Here is a 24,822-nt window from a genome sequence, read left to right on the forward strand (position 1 = left end):
AGAGCCAAAGATTTACGGCAGATAAACCATCTCTTTACACTACATACAGCATCGTTCCAACTTTTACTCTTCCACAGATTAAAAAAAACAAACTTCAGTTCGAAGATGTTTTCGGCACGGGGAATTGTTAATGAGCCTCTACAACAGTAGCCGATAATCACTTCAATCGCAGCTTTGTTGAGGATGCACTGCATCTGCTTTGCCTAACGAAGCACCAGAAAGAAGAATCTGACAGCTGAGACTTGCTCTTCATCCCTGAAGGCGCGGGCTGGTACCTCCTGCCCCGCAGTACGATGCCTCTGGAGGCAGAGCTGAGCTGACAAGTCACACGCGGGCAATAAAGCCAGCATCTTCCTTTCATCTTCCAAGACGAATGCTTCCCAGGTTTTCCACCCACACTGTGGTGTGTGTGCGCAGATATTAAGTCTCTTCTCCCTCTCTCCCCAAAAGCACTATCATTTTCTACGCCTGAGAAGAAAGGGCCCTCTGTTTTGATGCTCGCTCATGCCTTCATTTGTTTTTACACCATCCATTACCCTCCACATCCAGTTTCACACGCTGCAAGCAGTGACTGCTTTAACACACAGGAGCATCTTCCACCATTGAAGGCAACACTACAGTTACTGCACTACAGCTTCACCCTCCGCCAACAGACTTGGAAGGAAACAGTGCACTCCTGCTTCAAAGTAACCAAAAACCTTGGAGCAGGTAGGTTTCTCCAAAAAAGCCCTCTATTTTCATTAACTCAGTTTTAAAAACCAATTATTTTTAATCAAGCCCAATTTTCCCCATAGCAGGTATCTCCCAATTCCATCCTGCAGTCCTCGTAGTGGTTTCTAAGCGCACTGCTTGGTTCATATCTTTCACAAAGCTGCTCCAGGCCAATTTGTTCACGTCAAGATATTTTAAGTCATCTTCCTCGGGAGCTTGTTCCAATAGTTGACTCTCCTCTTAAAAAGCTTCCCATTTGTCTTCAGCACGTAGCTCTGGTTATCTACCCCCCCCGCTAGAGCAGAATGCCTTTCAGCCTCTCCTGTGCTCGTGGCTGCAGGACGTGTGCTAACAGAGCTCAATACTCTTTGATACAGAAAGCAAACCGTGCTGCAAGGAGCAGCGGCAGCAAGCTGGAACTGGTAGGTAGTTCTGCAGTTTAGAAGCAAATCTGCGAGCCGCTTTCTGCCATGGAAACTGCAGTTTCTCCAGTAGCTGTGGTTAGTAACTTCTCAGGCAGCTCGCTTCAGCTGCCAATTTTCATTTGATGCCACGCAAGTCAGAGTCTCTCCATTCCCTCCTTCAAATCATTTTTTCAACTCCTGTTTGCATCCTCCCCAGTTGGTATTTTTTCATCTTTTCAAAAAAATTGACATCACAACAGATACAGTCTTTCTTGAGCAGCCTCATCACCACACAGTGTGATGCCACCATTCCCTTGCTCCCACTTCCCTTCGTATCCAAGCCTAGAACTGGATCACCTTCTTGACTGCAGCTCCAGCTTCCAGGATACAGTCCCTATCACAATAGATACAGACCCTACTGAAAGCTTTACCTGTTCAGCTTTGCTAGTAGTTTGGTTACTGATTTTGTCAGATTAGAGATGGGGTTTATGCTTTTTTTTTCCCCTCTTCAATTTCATATGGTACATTCCAAGCAGCAAATTGCTTATCTCTATGGAATCCTATTAGTAACCGGCTCAGGAAATTAAGTTTCCCTGATTATTCCTTGGGATTAAAATGAATTAATAGTCATCTGAAAATGGTTAAGATATTAAAACCACACAGTGCTCCTTCCTATTTCTCTCCTCTTCGTTTCCCATAGCAGAACACAATTAACTAAAGTTAAAGAGAAAGGCCAATGTAATACATAGTTAACAATCAATCAACCTACCATTCCTTTGCACAGCCCTTACTTCAGTGTCACATAATACTGTGTAACAGAGACAGTTATTCTCTCTGTTAAAAATAAGGAAGTTTCTTCACATTTCCCCCGTAACAGCATAGTTACTGCTACCACAAGGTAGGTGAACCACAATAACTGCCTTAATCCTATGTGCAATAGGGCATTGATGCAGTCAACCATACAAGTGTGCATGCTGAGGTCCTGCAGAAATCAGGATGTTACTGATAAAGAAACAGAACTGTGTTGACCAACAGCACGCCTGTCCTGGATGCAGAGCTCTAATTCAAGCTCTGGTCCCTAATCACCCAGTTTATCTTTTCATACTCTTAGCAGGACATCAGAACTCTACAGAAATCCCCCACTGCAACTCCCCCAGCACTGGCTCCCTTTGGCCACTTGGGATTCCTAGCATCCCATTACAGGTGTTTTCCTATTACTTACTCAGTAGACTAGGATTCATTTTACAACCCTCCTGTGAATGCAGACTGTGTTCTGCCTTTTTTCCCCTCCCCCCAGATAAAAGCAACACACACTTGTGAACAGGGATAAAAAGATGCTGAAGAGTTGCTGTGCAAGCTTTACCATTCTTACTTTCACTTGGGAAAAGGAAACAGCCAAGCTCTCACCTGTTTCTAATAAAGTTAACGCCCAATTACTTGACTATAGGAAAGATGCTTCAACAGGGAACAGCTAAACAGATGAGGAACCAGACTATGGCATTCCTGCTATGCTCCTGACCCCTTCCCCAACGAAGGATGAAGGCAGAGTATTTTAGGATATCGCACTCCTTTCTCTTCCCCAATGCCCTTTCTGAAAGTTCTTTTGTATATCAACATTTCACTTATGCAAGTTACAGAAATGCCACAGCAAGTTTCTTCTCAGGAGGTGACTTGCAGAGATTCCTTGCATTATTCTGTAGGCAAGGAAGGAATTTCTTTGGACTAGAATCTGCTGTATAAATTTCTCACATACGCTACTTAACACACCATGAACTGCTAACCCAGGTGCTTCAAGGTGTCTTCAGCCTAGATGACAATCCCACACGCCAATAAAATTCGGGTCATCCTTCACACAGGAACAGAACCATTGAGGTTGAAAAGACCTCTAAGATCCCCAAGCCCAGCCCTAACCCATCCCCATGTCCCTCAGTGCCACATCTCCACAGTTCTTGAGCTCCTCCAGGGATGGTGACTCCACCACTTCCCATTGAAATTGAACAGGAAAAGCATGCAGCACCAAAACATTTAGTCCTCACTTGTCAGAGTACATCTTTTTTCTTCCTTCCTCCTTGCCAGGAGAGCCTAGAAAGCAGGCATTCGCATAGTACCAGATCCATATATTGACATATTCAATGCAAAACAAGCTCTTTGAAGAAAAAGATTTTGGATAGAGCTCCTTAATCACCGCTACGTCTAAAAATAAGTATTGAACAATAGCTACATTTATTTTTCAGACATAGACAAAGAACTGTAAATTGCAGATTGCTACTTCAGTAAATTCTTCCGAAAAGACCAGGCATTCCTTCCAAGTTGCTACAAATGTATATATGAATCAAGTAGCTGTTTGCTTGATTTGTTCTCAACCCTTAACTGCTGGCAAAGATACCACCATACACACTGCGGAAAAAGCCTCACAAAAATATGCAAGCAAAAAAGAACATTTCAGAGTCACCAAAATCATAAAATGAAATTCTAGTATGGGTTATATGCAGTTTAATCATTTAAAGGGTCTTGAAACATCAGGTATCCAGCTGACTTACGATCTTATGCAGTGGAAAGTACAATCATCCGACCGTTTTGGTTACATCATGAAATACAATACAATACATCACTGAAGTCTCGTGCTGAGACTCAAAGTTTGATTCAATAGCTAAAATGTCTCATTAGAAAAGGTTTACAAAGTACCATAAAAAAAACAATGCACTGGAAACACCACAGCCACAATGCATAAATACTTGCCTGAAAGCTCTGAAGTAACTTGCCCTTGGGGGAGCAGGTTATCAAATCGAACTTCAGGTGAGCCTGCTTAAAGACACTACCCCATCACAAAGTTGTCTTTAAAGCTTAAGTTTTCAAGGGTTAAAGCACAAAGTACCTGTCAAACTGTATTAATCAATGGTAGAAATACACCAGTCTGAAGCCATTTCAGATATGCACTTGTCCCCATCTTTTCTTGGTAGTGGTGAATTGATGCAGCAATACAGTTGATACTGTTGCTACACTGCTATAAAACAAGTTGATTTAAAGACTAGAAGCTCTGCTAGAACTTGCAGATTCTCTGTTGTAAGAACAGCAAAAATAGATGGCTTGATGTCCGATCTGTAGGTATTAAACACTGCATTTCTGCTGAATAAGTCCCACAGCACTTATGGAAAAGTATGCTTAGAACAACAACGCATTTAAATCGTAAGACTGAGAATACAGATATTCCTCCCGGAGGAAGAAAGCTGGGCTGTTACTATGAAGCTTTTCCAGTGCACATGCTACAGGAGAAACAAGATGAAATTCTGTCCAGATTTGGAAGGACTCGTTTTATTTGTGACACGAGGAGATCACAACTCAGCACGCTGCCATTAGACACACAGCTGACTGACACTTCCTGCTCAGACAGCCTTCCAAGCAAAATAACAGCCTCGAGAAAATGATAGCTATGAAGGAGCTGCATGGATCCTACATTTTTCCCTTCGGTAGCAAAAGGCCCCAGTACCAAGAAAAATATCAAGACAGCAGAAGAGCTTGAAGTCAACTGCAACGTGTAATTTTTAATGCTTGCCTCCGTGCATCTCACACAGCAAAGCACATGCAGTAGTGATTTTCACTACGAAACAGTCAAATGATGAGATAATCCAGTGCAACTAATACTCTAATTAGAGATGTAATTACAGAAATATGTTTACAGCTCCAAGATCCTTCTTCAGCCTCCACAGGAGGGCGAAGCAGCAGCAGGGCAACCAAGTCACCTTCCAGCCTGCAGCTTCTTGCTTTACAAAGTTCACGTCTACTTATTTACAAAGATTGAAACCCAGAAATTCTGTGAAGGTTTTTGGATTTAAGCCAGAACTGGCAGCATTCTGAGCTACCTTCACACACGCGGGCATTGAAAACAAGCAAGTAAGAAAACAATTTGTAGAGAGGCGTCATTACCTTCCAAATTATTTTTCTGTACATGCTATTTTATGCAAGTACTCTGCCAACACACACCCTTCCCTTTCCGTTGCTACGTTGCCATATTTTGTGTTGAAAGACAAAGGAAGAAACTTGCCATGGCACAAACTAGTTTTTAGTTTTGCCAGCTCTAGACAGGGGGTAAAAATAAGACTCAAATGCTAGAATCACAGAGTGATGGATTGACATGGTGCTATCAGTGGTACAAATGATCACAGGGACACATCAAGCCTCCAATCCTGCGCATCCCAGATAGTTTTTCACCCATGTACTCCAGTAGGAAGAAGGTTCTAAAACAGCAGCGGGTGCTAAGCACAGTGCAAGTATGTTTTATGGATTAAATGCAAAGCAAGAAGGAAAATTCTCTTTAAGAACCTCCAAGTGCAGTTTTAACATTTTTCTTTCCCAGAAGGAAACGTTCAGTGGCGTTTTTCTAAAGAGCTCAGCAAAAGCACCTCAGAACAAGAACCACATCCTCAGGACTCCTGGTGCCCCTTGCTGTGACAGCAGGGCACTGAGCAAAGCAGCTCCACAGGTAATGGGCAGAGAGGGGAGCAGGGAGGGACAGTGACCGCAGAACGCTTCCATCCATCCTTTCAAACCAACTCATTAAATCAGAGGGCACTTGACCTACATATTTTCATAATATGCACAGCAGATTATGTGGAAAGGGAAACAACATGCTGCAAGCTTATTTTTTCACTTTATTCCTGCATCATATGTAATCTGGTCATAAAAAAAAAGTTACTGGAGCGCATTCTTCTAAAGCTGCCGCTGTCAGATCCTGAATGCCAGTTATTTAAGGGTTTAATGCAACAGCCACCCCAAACGTTAAATGCTTTATAACCCTGGCAACTGAAAATCTTGGAACTCTCTTCCAACCCAGCAGCTGCACAGCAATTCACGCAGAGGCCACATCAGACACCCTGCCCTTGCCCTCCTTACACATAACTGCACACCCCACAAGCAGACACCCTGCCCCAGATGGGTATCGATTGCAGTTTCTGCGAAAAGCACTTTATTATAACCACATTCCCTGTTTTATAAGGTTTCCCCACCCCCACAGAGTGCGTAGCATACACTCAATGTATGAAACTATTAATAGAATGACTGCAGCAAGGCGCAAGCATCACTCAGAGCCAGACCGTGCTGACCATGCCAAGACACCGAGCACACTTTGGGCCTTTCTGCTCAACATGCAACTGTTTGCACAAAGTTATGTCAGCCTCGTATCAAGGAACCATCTCATTCCACTTCAAGTCTTCTGCTGGTCTTCATAAAAAAGCATTTCAAGACCACACCAGCTCATTAACTGGCACTAAACGAGCAGGTTTAAATGCAGAGATGCTTCATGAGAAAAGGTTACAACTGCTTGCCTTCCTCCCTCTGGCTGTGAGTTTCCTACTGTAGGAACAAGGTGGGTGTGGTATTTAAGACTAATGCAGAAACAGAACAAAAGTGCATAAGCAGCAAACCATCACAACAAAGAAACACAAACACTGGTCAGTCATTGAAATGGGACTAACCATCCTTACTGTAAAATGAAAGCTTCCTCATTTGGAAAGAAAAAGCTACCTTTTAATCTTAATTGTCCTTCAAATACATTTTGATACATAATCTGAGAAGTTACACAAATAATATATGAAGTTATGTACCTGCATCAAGCATTACCAAGCACTCTCTCCTTCCTGATAGTGAAGCCCAAGAAACCCAAAGCTGAGGCAAATCCTGAAGCAGAGAACAGACTGACTCAGTAGCTCGGGTTTGTGAACTTTCACTACTGCTAACAGCTCAATTAGCAAAGCCAGCCCTAAATCCAGACAGAGCTATGCACAATCCACAAACAGTTCTGGCTATGACATTTCCTTGCGGAAGACTTCCTAGACTTCAAAGCAAGGAGTATGTGAATCATTGCAGCAGTACAGAAAACGACTCTGCAGATGTTCCCCGAGTGTTTGGCAGAAAAATTACTGCGGGACAACAGATGACATGAGGCTCCCCAAAATGCCAAGCAGCCACTGCTTCAGTTCCTGCTTCAGCTGGAGGAAGATCTGCTATGGGAGCAGCTGGGTTGCTACAACCCACCCTACACACCTGATCTCCACTGTTTCTATCTCTGAGCACAGTGTATGTTGTTTTAACCAGGGCACAGGGGCTTATCCAGAGCAGAGCTAGGCAGGACTGTTAGACTTACAGCTGCAAGCAAGTCTCTCTGGGTATCAGATCTAATACACTAACCATCCACCATCAACACAGTAGCTAAGCACAAGCTAAAACTGAAAGTATTACTGCTTCATGAAAGCGGTAGTGTTTGCTTGTTGAGGCAAAACCATCATTTCTCAGCATTTGCATAGCCCGCAATCCTACCTGAGGCAAATGTACTGCTTGCTACATACCAAAGCTTTTTTTTCTCCCCTCCGAGATTTGTTTGAAGCCATCCAATCCTTCGGCCTAGGAAGCTGCCTCTGCACTCCTGCTTTAAAGTATGTGTTTGAGTGCTTCTAAGGCTAAATACGGTTAGCTCCACTGTCACGAAATAGAACAGCTACCACCCGAGTCTATAAAAACCTCAGCACATTCATTCATCCCTCTCGTCATCCGCACCTGGTAGTCATACACACCTACCTATATGCACACTCATTATGCTTCATGTTTAATCAGACCATTTTCTACGCTGAATTCCTGAGCGTTAACTCACAGTCTAGAAGAATAAAAAATAAAATTGGGGCACTACCTCTTAGCAAGAAAATCTTCATCTAGGAAAAAGTGACCGCGGGAAGGGGAAATTCCTCCTTGAGGTGAGGGAATCAAGCGATGCAATGCCACTGCTTTACCCCTGCTATCATGCAAACGTTGATTTTTCAAAGCACTGGATGGTGTTTCACAACAGAATTTTATAACTGGCAGGCAGAGGCACAAAATGAGGCAAACTGGAATCGAAGCAACAACAGAAAGAGGACGTCCACAGACTGATACAGAGAGAGTAATCCCAGAGCACTGGGGATTAGCAATAAAGCTCGAACGCTGCAGAGTTTGTATGGGAGGGGCAGACTGATCTATGAGGGTTTTGTGATGCTCCTCACACCCACTCCTTGAGAAAAAGCCTTCTGAACTTGAACATCTGGAATTAAACCCCCACAGCAAACAGGAAGAAGGGCGTTCTGCCAAAGGATTTAACTATCAGATCGTAAAGGAGTTTTGTTCAACATCCAGTATCAGAACTGAATGCACCGTAGGTCAAATAAAGAGTGTGCGCTCCTGTTTAAAGAGCCATCTATCCAAATTTTAACATTGCCATTTTTATATCCATTGATTTTAAGCCACAGATCTTTTCTGTCAAGAAATCCAATATTCTTTAGGAAATGACTGAAGTGCTTTCATTTTTTCCCCCCTCCAAAAATCCTTAAAAATGCTTCCACAGCACAAGCCATAAAAGCAGCTTACTAAAGAATCTATGAAACATACATCGCGCAATCTAAAAGCGGTACATTGCATACATATTGACAAAAAACACTCCTGGAGCGAGGTCTTCAATGACTGAACGGGGCTACCGTGACTCAGGCAGAGTTTTCACCATCTATCTGAGACCCTACACAAACGTACACATCCAAAGGAACTTAGATGCACAGCTTCTCTCAAAAACCCTTTTCTCTTATTTCCCACGGAGAGTTTATTTTTTTCCTGGAACTTTTGTGTTTTTATATGCAGCACAATGACACAGTAATACTCTCAACTCCAGTAATGTGTTAGTATAGTACAAAGAGACTAAAATTTAACATTAAAGGACAGATAGTTAACAAGGAAAATGTATTGAGACCTTCTCAGTTGCAGTTAAGACCGTAACTGTGACATTTTAAGAGAACAGTGCTGTCTCCAGCAATAAATTGCAAACATTGTTTTGACTTGTATTTTTATTTATTACACTACAACAGCAACCGAGTCATTTTTTGTAATTAAACACCAAAGAAGAGCATTTGAGAAAGCTTTGAGGAGGAGGGAGAAGTTAGGAAGAACATTAAGGGCTATTACAAGTTTTGCAATCCAGCTTTCCAAAGCTGGTTTTTCATTTGGAACAAAACAAGAGCAGCTGCCCATGCTGAAGCAAGGTCAGCTTTGTTCCTGCCTGCCTCCCACCTGGACCACCAAGGCACTGCCTCATTGCTGACCCTCAGCAGCGGAAGATTCTTTGGTGGGCTGAAGCAGAGAGAAAATGGTGTGCAAGCCTAAATGTTAGCATATGGAAACAGGGAGGAAAGGAGGAAAGCGGTTCTGTGCTCCTCCATTGATTGGATGAAGTTTTTAATGTCGTATTTACTATGAGCCACAAACTCCCACCCAAAGTTGACTGGGGCATCCTGCAAGTTTGTATGGGTTTGCAAGTTTTTACTGGTTTGCAGTCATCATCTTGTTTAGTATTTCCTCCAAACCTACTCTGGTAGAAGAAAATTAAAGAACTGTAAGGTTTGAATATATTAAGTACATCACTATCAAAAGCACACCCTAAAGAAATCCCATCTACATTAGTTAACCATTATTATTCAAGATTTTTTGACTATTCACACGCTTCATTGGCAAATAGAAAAACTTTTGTTTTAGTAACACTCACTGAGCATTCCCAAACCTCAAGCTCAAAAGCCACACCCTCTCCCTCACCTTCTCTCAACCACATTATCTCCTTAATTACTACTACTTCTTAATAACCTCTTCTGGAACTCTGGATTCTGAAGGAGACTGTACGTCAAGCAGATGGATAGCCAAAATACCGGGAAGGAAAGACCTTCAAAGAGAGGTCAGTTGTTTACCTGTGCGATCAGCTTATGTCCATCCAACTGTCCACCCAGGGAGAGACTCCAAGCAAAACTACCCAGAGAACCAGCTGTGGGGAAAAGGCTCCCAGGCTCAACACTCAAGCAAAGTACTGAAGGACGGCTTTCCCCAAGTACGGCATCAAGACTGAAATGTGAACAGAACGTCTAGAATTGAACATGAGCCGCCAGCAGTGTGCCCCTGTGGCTGAGAAGGCCAATGGCATCCTGGCCTGCAGGACTGAGGAAGTGATTGTCCTCTTGTATGGGACACCGGTGAGACTGAACCTCAAGTTTTGTGTTCAGTTTTCGGCCCCTCACTACAAGAAGGGCATGGAGTTGCTTGAGTGTGTGAAGAGAAAAGCACTGAAGCTGATGAATAAATTATAAAACAAGCTATGAAGAGTAGCTGAGGGAACAGGGGCAGTTTCATCTGGAGAACAGGAGGCTGACAGGAGACTGCTCTGTAGAGCTGCAAAGAGGTTGCAGAAAGGAGGGTGTTGGTCTTCCCTCAGATGACAACTGATGAGATGTGAGGAAACAACCTTAAGTTGTGCCAGGGAAGTTTTAGATTGGACATTAGGAAGAATTTCTTCACAGAGAGGGTGGTCAACCACTAGAACGGGCTGCCCAGGGAAATGGCGGAGACTTCATCCTTGGAGGTATTTAAGAGGTGTGTGAGCATGGTTTAAGAGGCTCATGGACATGGTTTAGTGATTGGACTTGGTTAGGTTGATGGTTGGATTTCCCAGGGAAGTCTTGCTCCCAAAGGCAGCATGCAAGGCCAACAAAGCAGCACTTCAGGGCAAGCCCAGACCAAGGAAAATCCCAGTTCAGACACTGGTCCCATTCTCCTGAGCAAACAGTCAAGCCAGGCTAGTAGAGTTAGATTTCTAGGGGGAAAATGAAAACTCAGCTTCAGTGAACCAAAGCCAGGTTTTCAGCTTGACAGGGAGCAACACCCCTCCTTGCTTGCTGATATCAAAGAACAGTGAAGAAACCATTTATCATTCCCTGACTACAGTGAACTCAGCATAGGACAGATCACTCAGAGCTCACACTGATGTATATAGTCGGAGGAAAACTCAGTACTGTACAACTAAGCAAGCTGGCAGTGTTAGGCCTATAATTAGCTTCCTCAAGTCAAAGTGATAGGCATCTGCTGTTACTGAATTAGAAGGCCAAAGTATATATTACCACGAGCATTATCTCACACGAGGCATCTGCAGAGTCCTGAACTTCCTGAAGTACTGGCAGAATCACAATGGACAGGAGACATGTGCAAAATTTAAAAGACAAGTCTGTACACAACACATGGTCTTGCAGGGAGGTCATGTCAGTACAACTATGACGCAGAGTCAATGGTTAGACAAGCTTGTTTTCACAGAAGAGCAGCTCATGGGACAATCCCAAAAAGATCACAACCATGTGGAAGCAAATCTTTCATGCTAAGGAGTTCTGAATTGTTCCTATGAAATCCAAACACAGATAACACCTTCTTTGCAAAAAAGCTCTGAAGTGCTGAGAGCATCCAGTGAACAAAGCATCACTAAAGCACTTTGCTATAGCTACATCCCTTCAAAAGAGGTTATCCAAATAAAGTAGTCCATTTTCTCCCTAAAATCTTTGTGAGATCCTCAGTATCAAGTAGAAGTAGAATCCCGAAGTGAAGTAGTCCTGCATCTTCAATAAATCATGAATGCTTCCCAGGGGCCTAGAAACAGCAGAAACAGGAATCTCGTAGCCTCACAAGTCACTCACCCCCCTAGTACTTAATGAGCAGATGAAATTAATTACTCATTACACGTCATAAAGCACCCTCCACAAAGAAGTATTTAAATTTCGTTCTTGCCATCAACAAAATCTCGAAGAACTCTGGAAAATAAGTATTTCCTGATTTTTAAAAACAGAAGTAGCAGTGCTTTGCTTCTTTGAGAAGTTTCTGTGGGCCCATGAGGCTCAAATTGCTTCCTGTGTTCTCAAAACAACTGCTCCACTCAACAGCCCCTTAAAACATAGGAGCCTCATCTACTGTTTGAGGCAGTTCCAGCTCCTCTGTTCCAGGACAGCTGTTCCATATTGCTGTGACTAAGTACATACTACCTTATTTTTCCAAAATACAATGCTCCCTCCATTTAAGACAGTTTCCCTTTATAGGACATTACAGTTTGAGATACTAAAAAAAAACGGAACATTATTAGCTGCATACTGTCCTTTCACTGCATTCTTTCTCCCTCTACATGAAGCAGCCTATGCATATACCAGCAACAAATACGTTAGAAACCATAAGCTTCACTGAAGGTGACAATACAGGAATAGTATGCACACTGCCCTATGCTTCTTCCCAGGTCCAGAACACTGGTTCAAGTCTCAGGCAAAGACCAGCTCTGTGCAACACATGCCATAAGTCTACATTCTGCAGCATAGAATCTGACCACCTCCCTCTGCAGATGCTTTAGCAGTGCTAAGCTAGTGTGGAAGTCATACTTTGGGTTTCTGTGAAGTTCTCCCATGACACAGATGAATAAGTGCATTTCCAAAACAGTAGCTAGGAATTCCTATAGTATAGATGCTACCTGCCCCAGGCACTTCTAACTGTTGTGTACAAGCCCCTGTCAGGTTGCTCATGATTACACTGCAGCACACCACAGCCAAACACCTAGAAAGCAACAGCAGATGCAACAAAGCTGCAAAGGGTCTGGAGCACAAGTCTTATGGGGAAGGGCTGACAGAACTGGGATTGTTCAGTCTGGAGAAGAGGAGGCTTGGGAGAGATCTTATTGCTCTCTATGGCTTCCTGACAGGAGGCTGTAAGGCACAATGGGGGTCAGCCTATTCTCCCAGGTAACTAGAGACAGGACAGATAGATAGCTCTGGCCTCAAGTTGCACCAGGGGAGGTTCAGGCTGGATTTTAGGAAAAACTTCTTAGAAGAGTGGTCAGTCATTAGAACAGGCTGCCCAGGGAGGTGGTGGGTCACCATCCCTGGAGGGGTTCAAGAATTGTGTCAATGTGGCACTGAGGGACACGTGCAATGGGCATGGTGGTGATGGGTTGATGTTAGTGGTATTTTCCAGCCTTAATGATGATTACACAGTCTCATTTGATCCAAAAATCAGTATTAAGTTCCCCTTAACTTTTAAGAAGCCAAGACTAGCTGAGTTCTCAAGACAAACACTTGTAAGACCAAATTCATTTTACTCTGTACTCTTAATTGCCTTGAATAAGAATGTAACAAGAGAGCTTCACTACTACACTAGATGGTCCTAACTATCCATTCTACATCTGAGATGAGCAGACAGAACATGCAAAAAGCAGTTAAACTGGAAGAAGTTAGTTTCAAACAAGTTATGCTGTGTGAAGCTAAAGTAGTGAAATGATCTTTCAGTAAAATGATCGGCTCTGCTTCCTGCAGTGCAAATCCTACTGGTAGCTTCTTAACACAACCCTTGCATCCAGTGCACCTTCCTCTGCCTCCAAAGGACAGGTGAATGCAAGTAGAATCTGCTCTAAATATCGATTTCTAGCAGATGTAGTTTAAACAGTTTACAAGGAAAACATTTTCTGATCTTCTGTCTACCTTCGAAGGAAAAGCATGAAAGCAAAATCAACGTTCAGTTATAAAAAATAACTGTAGTCTTCAGCAGTTTAATTCCCCTTCCCTTACTGAACATCTGTTTTTTGTTAGAAAACATTGTAAAGAGATTTTCCAAAATCTTTGACATGCATTCTGCTCAATATGTCTCAAAAGCTTAGGCAGAAGAACATCAAACCAAGTGACAGTTGTTATTTATTAAGCAATACAAATGAAGTTGGTATAAACATTTTCTTCCATCCTACCATTCCCTACTATTTGGGAGAGCAAAGGGGTATGGACTTGCACACTACAGTGATCCAGTGGTGACGCACTGGAACAGGTTGCCCAAGGAGGTTGTGGATGCCCCATCCCTGGAGGCATTCAAGGCCAGGCTGGACGTGGCTCTGGGCAGCCTGGTCTAGTGGTTGGCAACCCTGCACTCAGCAGGGGGGTTGAAACTGGATGATCTTTGAGGTCCTTTTCAACCCAGGCCATTCTATGATCTCATTTAATAGAAAAGGACATTTAACAGTGAGGAAACCATTAATCAAGCAGATGAGCCAGGGACTCTGCACAACTTGGGACTCTCAAGACACATATGCAATTAAGTTACTTTGGAACAAATTAGTGCTCCACAAGCTGATTACACAATAAATAAGCCCTACAAGAAACAGAGAAGCCACTGATGGACAGCATCCTCCTCCCAGCAGCCAAGCTCTATGGCGCTCATCCAGAAGGAGCACCAAAAGATCCAAAAGGATTTTCAGCCTTTTTACTCAAAATTCATCAAGTACATCAAAGCAGATACAATAACCTGCTTTAGATAAGCAATCACAAGAATCCTATACTTTCATTTTCTCTAGCCACTCAAAGCACAAATTGGAGCTCTCTCTCCTGACCTAATAATTACTTGTATAGCTGCCTTTTGTTCTTTTCCAGTAGCAGCATGAAACTTGATGTGAGCTGCAGGAACCCAGCCAGCGACTATACAAGCTGCTGTTGTGATAGCACAAGGCAGAAGCCAGCTCGGCAGGTAATTGGACTTCAAGTCAGAAAGATCTTCCCCAGTCAGCTTGAAACAATGATTTCAGAGGGAGGAAAAAGTACGTTGTCTTTACCTACCACAGGTTGCCAAAGGAAATCTTTTATCCTCAGACAGACAGATAAAAAATGAATAACTTAATCAAGATGTACCTTCACAAAAAGCTATTATGGTCAGATTTTTTGTTGCACTCTACAGCGATTCAAAAGACATTTGCAATCCTCTATCAAATCAGCATTAATAACCAACAAGAAAGATGCACTTAAGTATCAAAACACAACATCCACTTGTTAAAAAGGAGTATTTCTAGTATTTGCTTGCTATATTCTACTGCCCAGTGAATGAAGCGCTTCTGCAGATCTCACATAGCAAGTAAGCTAACTCAGCAGCATCCTACATACTGCTACAATAGAATTTATTCCTGCTTTCAGAGTACTCTCATGGAATCCTGTGGGGCTAACGTCACCCCCTTAACTCTTCTGTACAAATCAGATTTCCAAATTGCAAATTTCAAGTAACTGAAATGCACACAGAGCCATTTATTCATTTTTCTAACCTATGCAACCATGAAAGCTGTTCCAAAGCATTAGAAGCTCAAAGAAATCTAAATGCATAAATACCTGGAGTCATGGGCAATTACATCAGTTAAGGGTTCAGCATCGCATTGTTAGCGCCCACTGCCAGCACCCAGGCAGGATCAGGGAAGATTTCTCCCATGGTTCCCCAAAAAGAACTCCAACTGGCAGCATCCAACAAGGACTTACTGTTGGCTGCAATGAGGAGGAAAGAAGGGCAAAGATCCACCTGTGCTTGAACAGAGGGAAAGCTAACAGCCCACTGAACCAACAGATGGGATATGTATGGGAAGATGAACATCTCTGCTTGGCAAAGATCGGGATCATACAGTCTGATTTATACAGGGCACATTCATCCATTTAAGAGCTGCAAAGACACACTGCCTCAAACATTATTCTACAGAGATATTAAACTGTTTCTGCTTTCAGTTAGACGTATCTACCTCTCCCCCTGCCAGATATATACACACTCACTTCTTTGTGAGTAAATAAGCATCCCTCTCCCCCACCTAAAAAAGCAAACAACCCCACACCAAGAAACCTCCTGACCTCTATTTTAGCATCCCATCATTTCCAGGCCATTACTGTGAGAACTTATACCCCCCCCCCCCCCCCATTAAGTTCCACATTCATCAGAAAATTGCTGCATAAACAAAGCCTGGGCCTGGGTCTGCTGGTGTCTGATACTAGTTCCACTACTGCACATTAAAGCAACAGTTAAACTAAGTCAAACAAACTTCTAACATAATTAAAGGTTAGCTGTAAATAGCTCTAACATCTTGAAAATAAAAATCAGCAATCCTAGCAACATCACGATGAGCTACGAGCTTGTACCTAAGATTTGGGTAGCGTAGTCAGAGCAAAGCTGTCATTGATCACGTGATCATAACTGGTGACAGACTTCTTTGTCAGGAGACCCAAGTCAATGCAAGTAATGACCTTTCTAAATAAAACCTGAATGTAGAACTGGGGAGTTAAGGATCCACCTTTTCTGCGTGACCTGATTTTGAAACCAACACAACACAAACCAGAGACAGCCTGAGAATTTTACGCTTTGATAACATCAGTTTTGACCCTGCTGGGAAAGCTTGTCTCAAACAAACAGCCTCAGTTCTGTGAAACATGGACAAAACAAAATTCCCTGCATGGTGTCTAAACACAGAGTTAATAAAACACGTTTTGAAGTCAAGTGCATAATGCAGAATATGAATGCATATTTTAAGTATAATCTGATAAAAGTTGTGACTCGTGACCTCATGCAATGCATTCCTCCAGAATATACCCATTAGTAGGCCAAACAATTCTGGAGGTGCTGAAGAAGGTAATTTAGGAGGCAGAGTGACAAAAGAAAAAAAACAAGCACTTCAGGGGGAAAAAAAACAAGAGGCACTGATTCATATGCAATTATCTCAGCTAGATTTGCCACCGAAACCATTGCTGCTCCAGCTGTCCTTGACACCTGCACATAGCTGGGACAATAGAACATGACAAGCATCCTCTCATGGTCTACTGCAGTGTGTCAGCCTGAAAACTAACTTCAAATCTGTGATAATGGTGGTTCTTGAGCTGCTGCATTAATGGAATTAGCACAAAACCACTGTGGCACCTTATTCAAGCATCCGTGCCACTGCAGTGACAGAACAGAGACAGTCAGTGCTTCACCCAACACCAACAAGGCACCAGCACCCGAGAACAACATGCTTCCTTCTAGTCAGATTCATTTCACGTGGTGACGAACAAGCAAAATAAAACACAACTTGTATCTGAAAAGCTGCAAGGGAGGAAACTTGTAATATCCTGTGCAGTACAAGTTCCCACTGTTTTTCTTCCCTAAGTATTAAACTGGAAGACTGAGAGCAGAAGGAAAACTTGGAGGTCAAGTTGCATATTATTTTCCAAGAACAAAGCTCTCTATTCTCTACCTCCCAGTGTTTCTGGGATCATTTACAGAAGCCATATGCAGAAGGCATTCCTGGTAAAACAGATTTAGGCTCTGATATTGACGGTGTCAGAGAAGCCTAAGAAAGTGTTTTAGAATGTAAACGTCCTTTCAGTGTATCCGAAAGAGCGCTGAAATCCACTGCGTCACTGTTCTGGCACACATCCACCAGCCTTGCCCCAGACAACAGTATAAATACACAAAAGCTCTTTTATAAGGGTTCAGAGAAAGTGCAGAAGAATACATTCAACCTGACATACCCACCTGAATCCAGATCCTCAAAGTAAAGACTTGAATGTCTCATACCCTGTGCTATGTTTATAAGGACATAAATTTATACAGCATATTATATCTGCACTACCTTCACAATACAGATGAACGTTAACCAGACACCTTGCAGTGTCTGTCAGGCCTTTAAATATTTTGAAAGTCAAGCCAAAATACAATCTGAGGTCCAAATGCTTTAAACTATCCACTGTTCATGTGTCTATTTCCATTGACTATGTAAAACACTTTTTTTACATTTATTAAATTTTAAGAAACAGCCCAATGTCACCAACATACACACAGATACTACAGGCCTATTTTAAAATCTTGATGAAATCAACCTTCAACTCACAAATACTTTCATTTCAGGAACACAAACAGTGGCAAATATCTACAGAAAGTTTTAATCCAAAAGACTACACATTCACATGCACTATGCAGGCACTGTGCCACCTGAACAACAACAAACTGATGTGGTATATTTTGATACGTTTAGATGTATGCTACTGTGCATAGCACAAAAGAACACCTGTGTATTAAACAATATTCTTCATTTAAGTTAGAAAGTGCACTTCTGAGAACAGTAGATTGTGTCCCCATCAGCTGATACTGATGGTAAGAAGTACGTACGCTTCACAAAACTATTTGAGTGTAACCACAGGATTCACCTCATTTGGCCAGAACTCATCAATTTTCCTTCTGGTGCAAAGGGTTTAGAGAGGGGGTAAGATGACTTTTCACAGCTTCAGATGCATTCTACCAGCAGAACCTTAATGCAGACAGTTTTACGTGTTAATATGTCACTATAATATATTCACTGAAATGCTGTTCTTCCTCTACACTAGGCCTCAGTGAAAACATGCACAATATTATTAGCAATACATATGAAAGGCTCATAGGGATCTCCGAGGTTTTTTTGTTTTGTTTAACACCACCTCGGTATCTTCCTGAAAAGGAAACTCATACAAACCTTACATCCCAGTGAAAAATAAATGTACTTCTTGGAAACGCATTACATGACTGTTCTGCGTCTCAGATAAGACAGTTAGCTTTCTGAATAAGGGCAGAAAGGTCAGATTAACTCATACCTGAGGTTAAGGACTACTTTAAATAAGTAACTGGATTAGAGATCCATATCTCTAGAAAGAAAATCCACTATAGACTTTCCAAAGCAAGCATCTGACTACCACAGAACAAACCTGCAGCAAGGTGAGTCAGGTAGCTGCGATACAACCCAGGGACACCAGAAAATAGGATTTGCCTCTGTCATGTACCTTGGATGCTTGAGGAGTAGAAATCACGTGAACAGTGCTGGGCTTAACTCCATTCGCTTTAGGTCGCTTATAAAGGGCGAATCTGCTTTTCCTGCGTCCTCTGTCACCATTAGGGAGGGAGCCATTATACCTGGAATTGAACAAAGAGTTTGGCATTAAAGCATCAGCAGTTTGAGATACAGAAAAGGAAAGCAGCGATTTGGTCACAATATCCTGACAATTTCAAACATGTGGTTAAAAAACAAGTAACAGTCATGCTAAGCTTTGCAACCTAAATTACTACAGGCACCCAAACGCTCCTTTCCTGCCAATGGTTGGTGACCTTATTAATGATGAATAAAAATTCAAACACAAATGATACAATGAGCTGGCCAGCAACAGAAATAGTTCTTTACCTTTAGAAGAAAGAGAATTTGGTAGAACATATTCTAAACCTCTTATTTAATTTCATGACATGGGGAGTTTGGAAAACATCTTTGCACTGCTATTCCCTTCCCACAGATCATGCAAGAAGGGAGAAGACAAGAGGGGAAAAAAGGAGCAATTTGGGAAAAACTGAAGAAATGCAACTTTAGTCACATAGAATGATGTTTTATTTTTATTTATTAATAATGAATCTACTCCTGGAGGCTTTGTTTAATGAAAGAGGATACAAGTGTTTTTAATTTATGTGAATCTAGTAAAAGGCTAGTTAACAACTGCCTTTATCAGTAACCCAGTAACCTTCAGTACTTTCATCTCTCGCAAGACAGAAACCCAGTGGATAAGTTATTCAAAGATGCATTAAGCCTCAAGAGGATAATTCCTTCCTCAGGGAAGGAAGGAACTGGAAGTTTCTTTGCAATCCAAGGGCAATGAAATGACATTTCTCCCTCTCCAAAGATTTAGGAAGGGTAAAAGCTTCTCATCACAGCACCTCCACCTGTCACATTCCTGCTCACTTTCAGGTGGTTTGTGCCCTCAAGACTTGGCTTCATGCAGAGATGCCTCTTTCACACCTGATCCTCAGGCTCCCCCTTGAAGAACTACAGCTGCAATTCCACTTACAGATGCCAGCAGTTTTAGTGGTGACGTCTATTCTATACTGGGTCATCTATTTCTCCCCAGCAATTTTTGTGATTAAAAGCTAACATCGCAATGAGGAAAACCATCTGAAGAGAAGGAGGAAGCTTTAAAGGGGATCAGCTCCCTAGGAATCAAAAGAGGCCAAAAAATTAGAAATCATTATCTGTTTAGAGTTGCACTTTAAAGCAGTCCAGCTCTATATCCACCATACTATCTGCAGATTGAAACAGCTTGTTCAGAACCCCACAGAAGGCTAATCAATGGTCACTCACTGCTCAGGCTGTAAGAGCAATCCTACAGTTGCCAACTAGGAAAAGCAGCGCAGTAACCCAGAATCATTTTTCATGAAATTACCATTTTGCATACATAACTAACCCGTTTGCATTACAAGAAAGTGCGCTTGGAGGGATTTGAATTTTTTTTTTTTTTTTGCAAAGGATGGGAAAAGTGAGGCAGACAAAGGCACACAGTTTGCCTGCTAAAGCCCTGGAGCCCTGCCCTGCAGAAACCGTACTCACTGCAGCCAACAGTCACCTGACAGCTCGCAGCAAAACAGCTTCAGCTACTCATGGGCAGTATCTGGGGACCTAAGACCTGAACTGCAGCACTGCTGAACATTCCTAAGCAGATAACAGGTTTGAGATTATAGTCTCAAATTTAAGTGCTCTAGAACGTAAAGCCAGACGCGAGGAGTATTTTTGATACAGAATCCCAGAGAGCCATGAGAAGTGCAGAGCTTCAGGCTGGGTTATGGCTCAACTTGTTCTCTCCCACTCCTGTTTTCACAAGGAAGATTGCTGCGTATCTCTGGAATATTAACAACAATTCCCCAACACAGCAGAAAAACCAACAGAAATAAACCACTTAGTTCACACCAAGCCTATTTGTTTTTGGAAACTTAACTCTACACAAGAAAAGCAGAGCTCAGTTAACACAGCTGATCCTTATCTCAAAAGAATTTCTAGAAAAATATACCCATATGATCCACAGGTAACAAACAAGCCCTCAAGGTGTGAGTGATTTGATTCTGCAACTTCAGTCTTCTTGGATGCATTCATGTACTGTCTTTCAGTGACACTATTACCATGATCATGTCTCCAAGTCTTACCTTTCCTAAAGGCAATATTCCTCCTGCATGGATTTGTGTAGGGAAAAACCACCAAAAAAGCAGTAACTCCTGAAGAAGTCATATGAGTAGCATCATTACTGGCTTTACACTCTGCAATTAAATTTGTTGTGCTGGTACCACTGTTAAACAGGACTGATTTCACGCAGTTTTGCTGAAATTTAAAACCAGACTTGGTAGGGTTATCTTGTTTGGCTTTTCTCATGGTCACAGAACAATCAGCTGGAAAAGGCCACTTGATTTCATTTCAGGGGTTCCCCCCCCCACCTCCAGCATTGAAACAGCTTTTAAACAAGAAAAGAAAGAAGGCACTCAAGGTTAAAGGCCTTTTGGAAACTAAATGGGAAGGAAACGCGAGCAAAATGAAAGTTTAATTCATCCATCATCTTAAGATGGATTAAGACAAGTTTTCACGAAGGTTTTCTTTGTGCCAATTTCTAAGTTTCCTTTATGTGAAAGGGCAGGAGGATTTGAGTACGCACAACAAATAGTAAAAGCTAATTATAGATTTGTAAGTTTTATTTTGATGTGACACTAGTAAAGAAGCAAAAGGACGATTACAAGGCATTCCTATATGTTTCGTGGGAGAGAATATAGCATCAGATTGGAGCCTTCTCTCCCCACAGCCAGATGCACCTGGCTGTTCTAGGCCAGGTTTCTCAAGCTGCTCACCACAAACGAGCCCTCCCCATGGCATTGGGGCCGCACCTTGCCTTGCCCCTGCCTACGCAATCCCCAGAGCAAGTGGATCTGAATGAATGCTATCAGATCCTCTCAGGCCCCACAGAACCTTCTCATTGACCTCACAAGAACCAGACCCCACTAAAAGCAGGAATCAAATGTTTCCAGCCAACAAAATTGGAAGCAGGCAGCTTCCCGAAGAGCAACCATGCATGAGACCATCCTGACAGACACATGGGTTTAAGGCACTGTCCATGGTTTACAGGCATTCGGCCTGGTTCTGTGACAAATGGGGTGGGGGGCCCACGCCCTGGGAAAGGAAAAAGGGAAAAAGAGTAGGGAAATGGGACTAAGAAAAAAACAGTGGCAACAATCTGAGGAGAAACAAACTGATTTACTAAATAAGATATCAGAATGCAAAATAACACACTATAATACAATATAATTACAATTTAAGCTAATAAATCCAATACAATGAGAGAGAATGTCCAAAAATCAAGGTAGGCCTTACTCGAATACTGACAATAAGACGGCTGGGGAGCGAGATGCTGTCGGGTGAGAGATGGGAAGAAAAAAAAAGGTCTTGTAATATGTGAGTTTTTAATCTTTCCCTCTACCCAGGAAACAGTAACAGGGGAGCAAAGTCCCCTGGGGAATGTAGTAGTCCTTCTCTTCCGAGAACCAGGTACATACACTACATGATGGTATGACGTGGAATACCAACAACCGAAAAATCATAAAACCATGACAGGCACTCTTGTTCTCCAGGTGTCCCAAGTGTCCAAACAACACAGGTGCTTGCAGCAGCCCTGTACTTTTTCCAAGTGCCTCTCAGAGGCAGCAGCACTGGGACAATCAGCATTGTGAAACTTCTCGGGATAATTACCTCTGTTGATAGCGCTATTCCTTGCAAATAAGGGAGCGGTGCTGGCATTTGTTACGGGCATCCTAACTAACAAAGCCAGTTTCCAGCAGATTTACATCAAACCTTTGAGGACTTTGGTATACAATGACATGCAAACTCCGTTAAGTTTTTCCCAGGGTTGGGGTATGTCATGGAAGCCTCTGCTTTGCGTGGATGCTGTGCTGCCTGGAGAGCAAGACCGCACATGCTGTCCTACACAGTTCTAGCACTGTGCAAGCTCCTGTTTTCCACAAGCCTTGCAGGAACCTCCTGAACTACTTCAGATCAGCAAGTTCTGAACATGGGATGGCTCATTACATAAGCCTTTTTTACATCCCCTTTTTTTTTTTTTTGGCTTTCTTCCTCCTCTTAGAAGGAACCAAGCTTAGGCAGCACCTAGGAAAGTTTGATTTCAACTCAGGAAAGTCACTCCCAAAATCAGGGATAACAGCTACAAGTTGCCATACACAGAAGCTGCCACATGCCACCAGTTTTTGCAATGCTATGAAAACGCTGAAGTGTCAATAAACTGAAATACTTCTCAATACCTACACAACCTACCTCCTAGGAGGCTACAAATGGAAAAGGCAGTAACTGCCACCGGTAATACTTCGCTGGCCAAAAAAAGAGTACCCTCAGTTTTCCCTCACTATTACTGACAGTGCTACTGCAGACATATTTTCAGAGGCAAACCATCCCATCGCACAGACTCAGCTTTGAGCAGGCAACAGATGTTACAATGGCTCTAATTTATGAGAAGAAAGCATGACTTTCCCCTGCTGAACAACAAAGCCACAGAAGCATTAGTGACAGCTCTCATTATGAGGTCAGACTTGACTGAGTTTTTTCTTTTAAGAACATTCTGATGCCATATTTGGTATCACACAGTAGTATATGCTCAGCACATACCAGAAGTCAGTCTGGGCTTACAGCATGCTTTTTACCATCACTGAACCAATGTGGGCCAACACCACTGCCAAAAGCAGCAGTCCCACCCTTCACTTGCTATTTTGTCCCTGCCTCAGTGCAACTTCTCTCCCTGGTTCACACACACTGGAAATAAAACCAGATTTATGCTTTAAATTTAGTTTAAACCACATCAATTCCTCGCTCTCTGGTTCACTGCAAGGCCACAGAAGCATTTATATCAGCAACAAGAGGAAAATGGCACAGAGAGTGGGAGAAAAAATTCCTTTGGCAGCACTGAGAGCCTATATTATGATATCTACAACATTATAAGTCTAAAGATATATTATTTGCTTTGGCAATAGCCAGCATCAGGTTTTCACAACTATAGGCTAAAGCCCTGAGTAGCTGGAAAGCCCTACTCTGCTTGATCATCCCATTTTTCCTCTCTTGAACCAAGATTAGAAGGGAAAAATCCACATGCTAGTTTACATAAAAACACAAACAGCTTCCACATATGGAATACTGACTGCAAGATAGATGAGCTGGTGAGGTGCTGGCACAGGCTGCCCAGAGAGGCTGTGGATGCCCCGTCCCCGGAGGTGTTCAAGGCCAGGTTGGATGGGGCCCTGGGCAGCCTGGTCTGGTATTAGATGTGGAGGTTGGAGGCCTTGCCTGCAGCAGGGGCTTGGAGCTTGATGATCCTTGAGGTCCCTTCCAACCCAAGCCATTCTATGATACTATGATGCTATGAACCTACAAAGCCTTTTAGGTAATTCCACTGACAGCATTTCATATTCTTTACATCCCCCTCTTCTATCATACAAGAAAGTTCATTTTGAACATAGAACTGCTGTACTACTTCATAGAATCATTTGAGTTGAAAAGGACCTTAAAGGTCATCTAGCCCAACTCCCTGCAATGCACAGGGACACCCACAGCTCCATCAGGTGCTCAGAGCCCCATCCAGCCTGAACTTGAATACCTTCAGAGACAAGGCATCCACCATCTCTCTGTGCAACCTGTGCTACTGCTTCACCACTCTTATCGTAAAAAACTTCTTCCTTCAATGCTCTCTAAATCCCCTCTCTTTTAGTTTAAACCATTTTCCCTTGTCCTATCACAACAGATCCTGCAAAAGAGTCTGTCCCCTTCTTTCTTGCAGATCCCCTTTAGATACTGAAAGGATCGAAAGTACCTTGAGTGGTTTGGTATTTTCTTCCTTTTTAAGAAAGAAAATACTTACTAATTTTTGGCAGTGAATGCAAGACTGTTTCTTGAACACTGTAATGTTTCACAAATGACAATGGGGTACAACAAAGCCCTCTAATACAGAGGGCTGTGTTCTGATGTTCCCTGGACATCAGAAGAAGGATATACAATCACCACCATCCCCAGCACAGAAAGTCCAGATATTTCCACTCTTGAGGTAGATCAGCAAGCCTAGGGTGACCAAAACATTCTCTTTCGTCTTCCGAATATGCAACCTTCCCTTTCACATTGAGTCTACCTTTGGCAAAGCATATGGTTACTTGTTGGTCACTGAACAACAGAACACAGAGCTTGACAGAACTTCAGAAGGTCACCCCAGCCATCCTCAAC

At 42.6% G+C, this 24,822-nt stretch overlaps 1 protein-coding gene across 1 annotated transcript in view; it reads right to left on the bottom strand.

Moving 5' to 3' along the window:
* PELI2 (pellino E3 ubiquitin protein ligase family member 2) overlaps nt 1–24,822 on the bottom strand; it is a 70,604-nt gene that overhangs the window by 27,473 nt on the left and 18,309 nt on the right. The window contains exon 2 of the mRNA XM_021401506.1: nt 18,539–18,668. Within this exon, the coding sequence (XP_021257181.1) occupies nt 18,539–18,668 (130 nt within the window). The remainder of the gene's footprint in view (nt 1–18,538; nt 18,669–24,822) is intronic.

The sequence above is a fragment of the Numida meleagris genome, chromosome 6 (genome assembly GCF_002078875.1).
Source record: "Numida meleagris isolate 19003 breed g44 Domestic line chromosome 6, NumMel1.0, whole genome shotgun sequence".
Lineage (NCBI taxonomy): Eukaryota > Metazoa > Chordata > Aves > Galliformes > Numididae > Numida > Numida meleagris.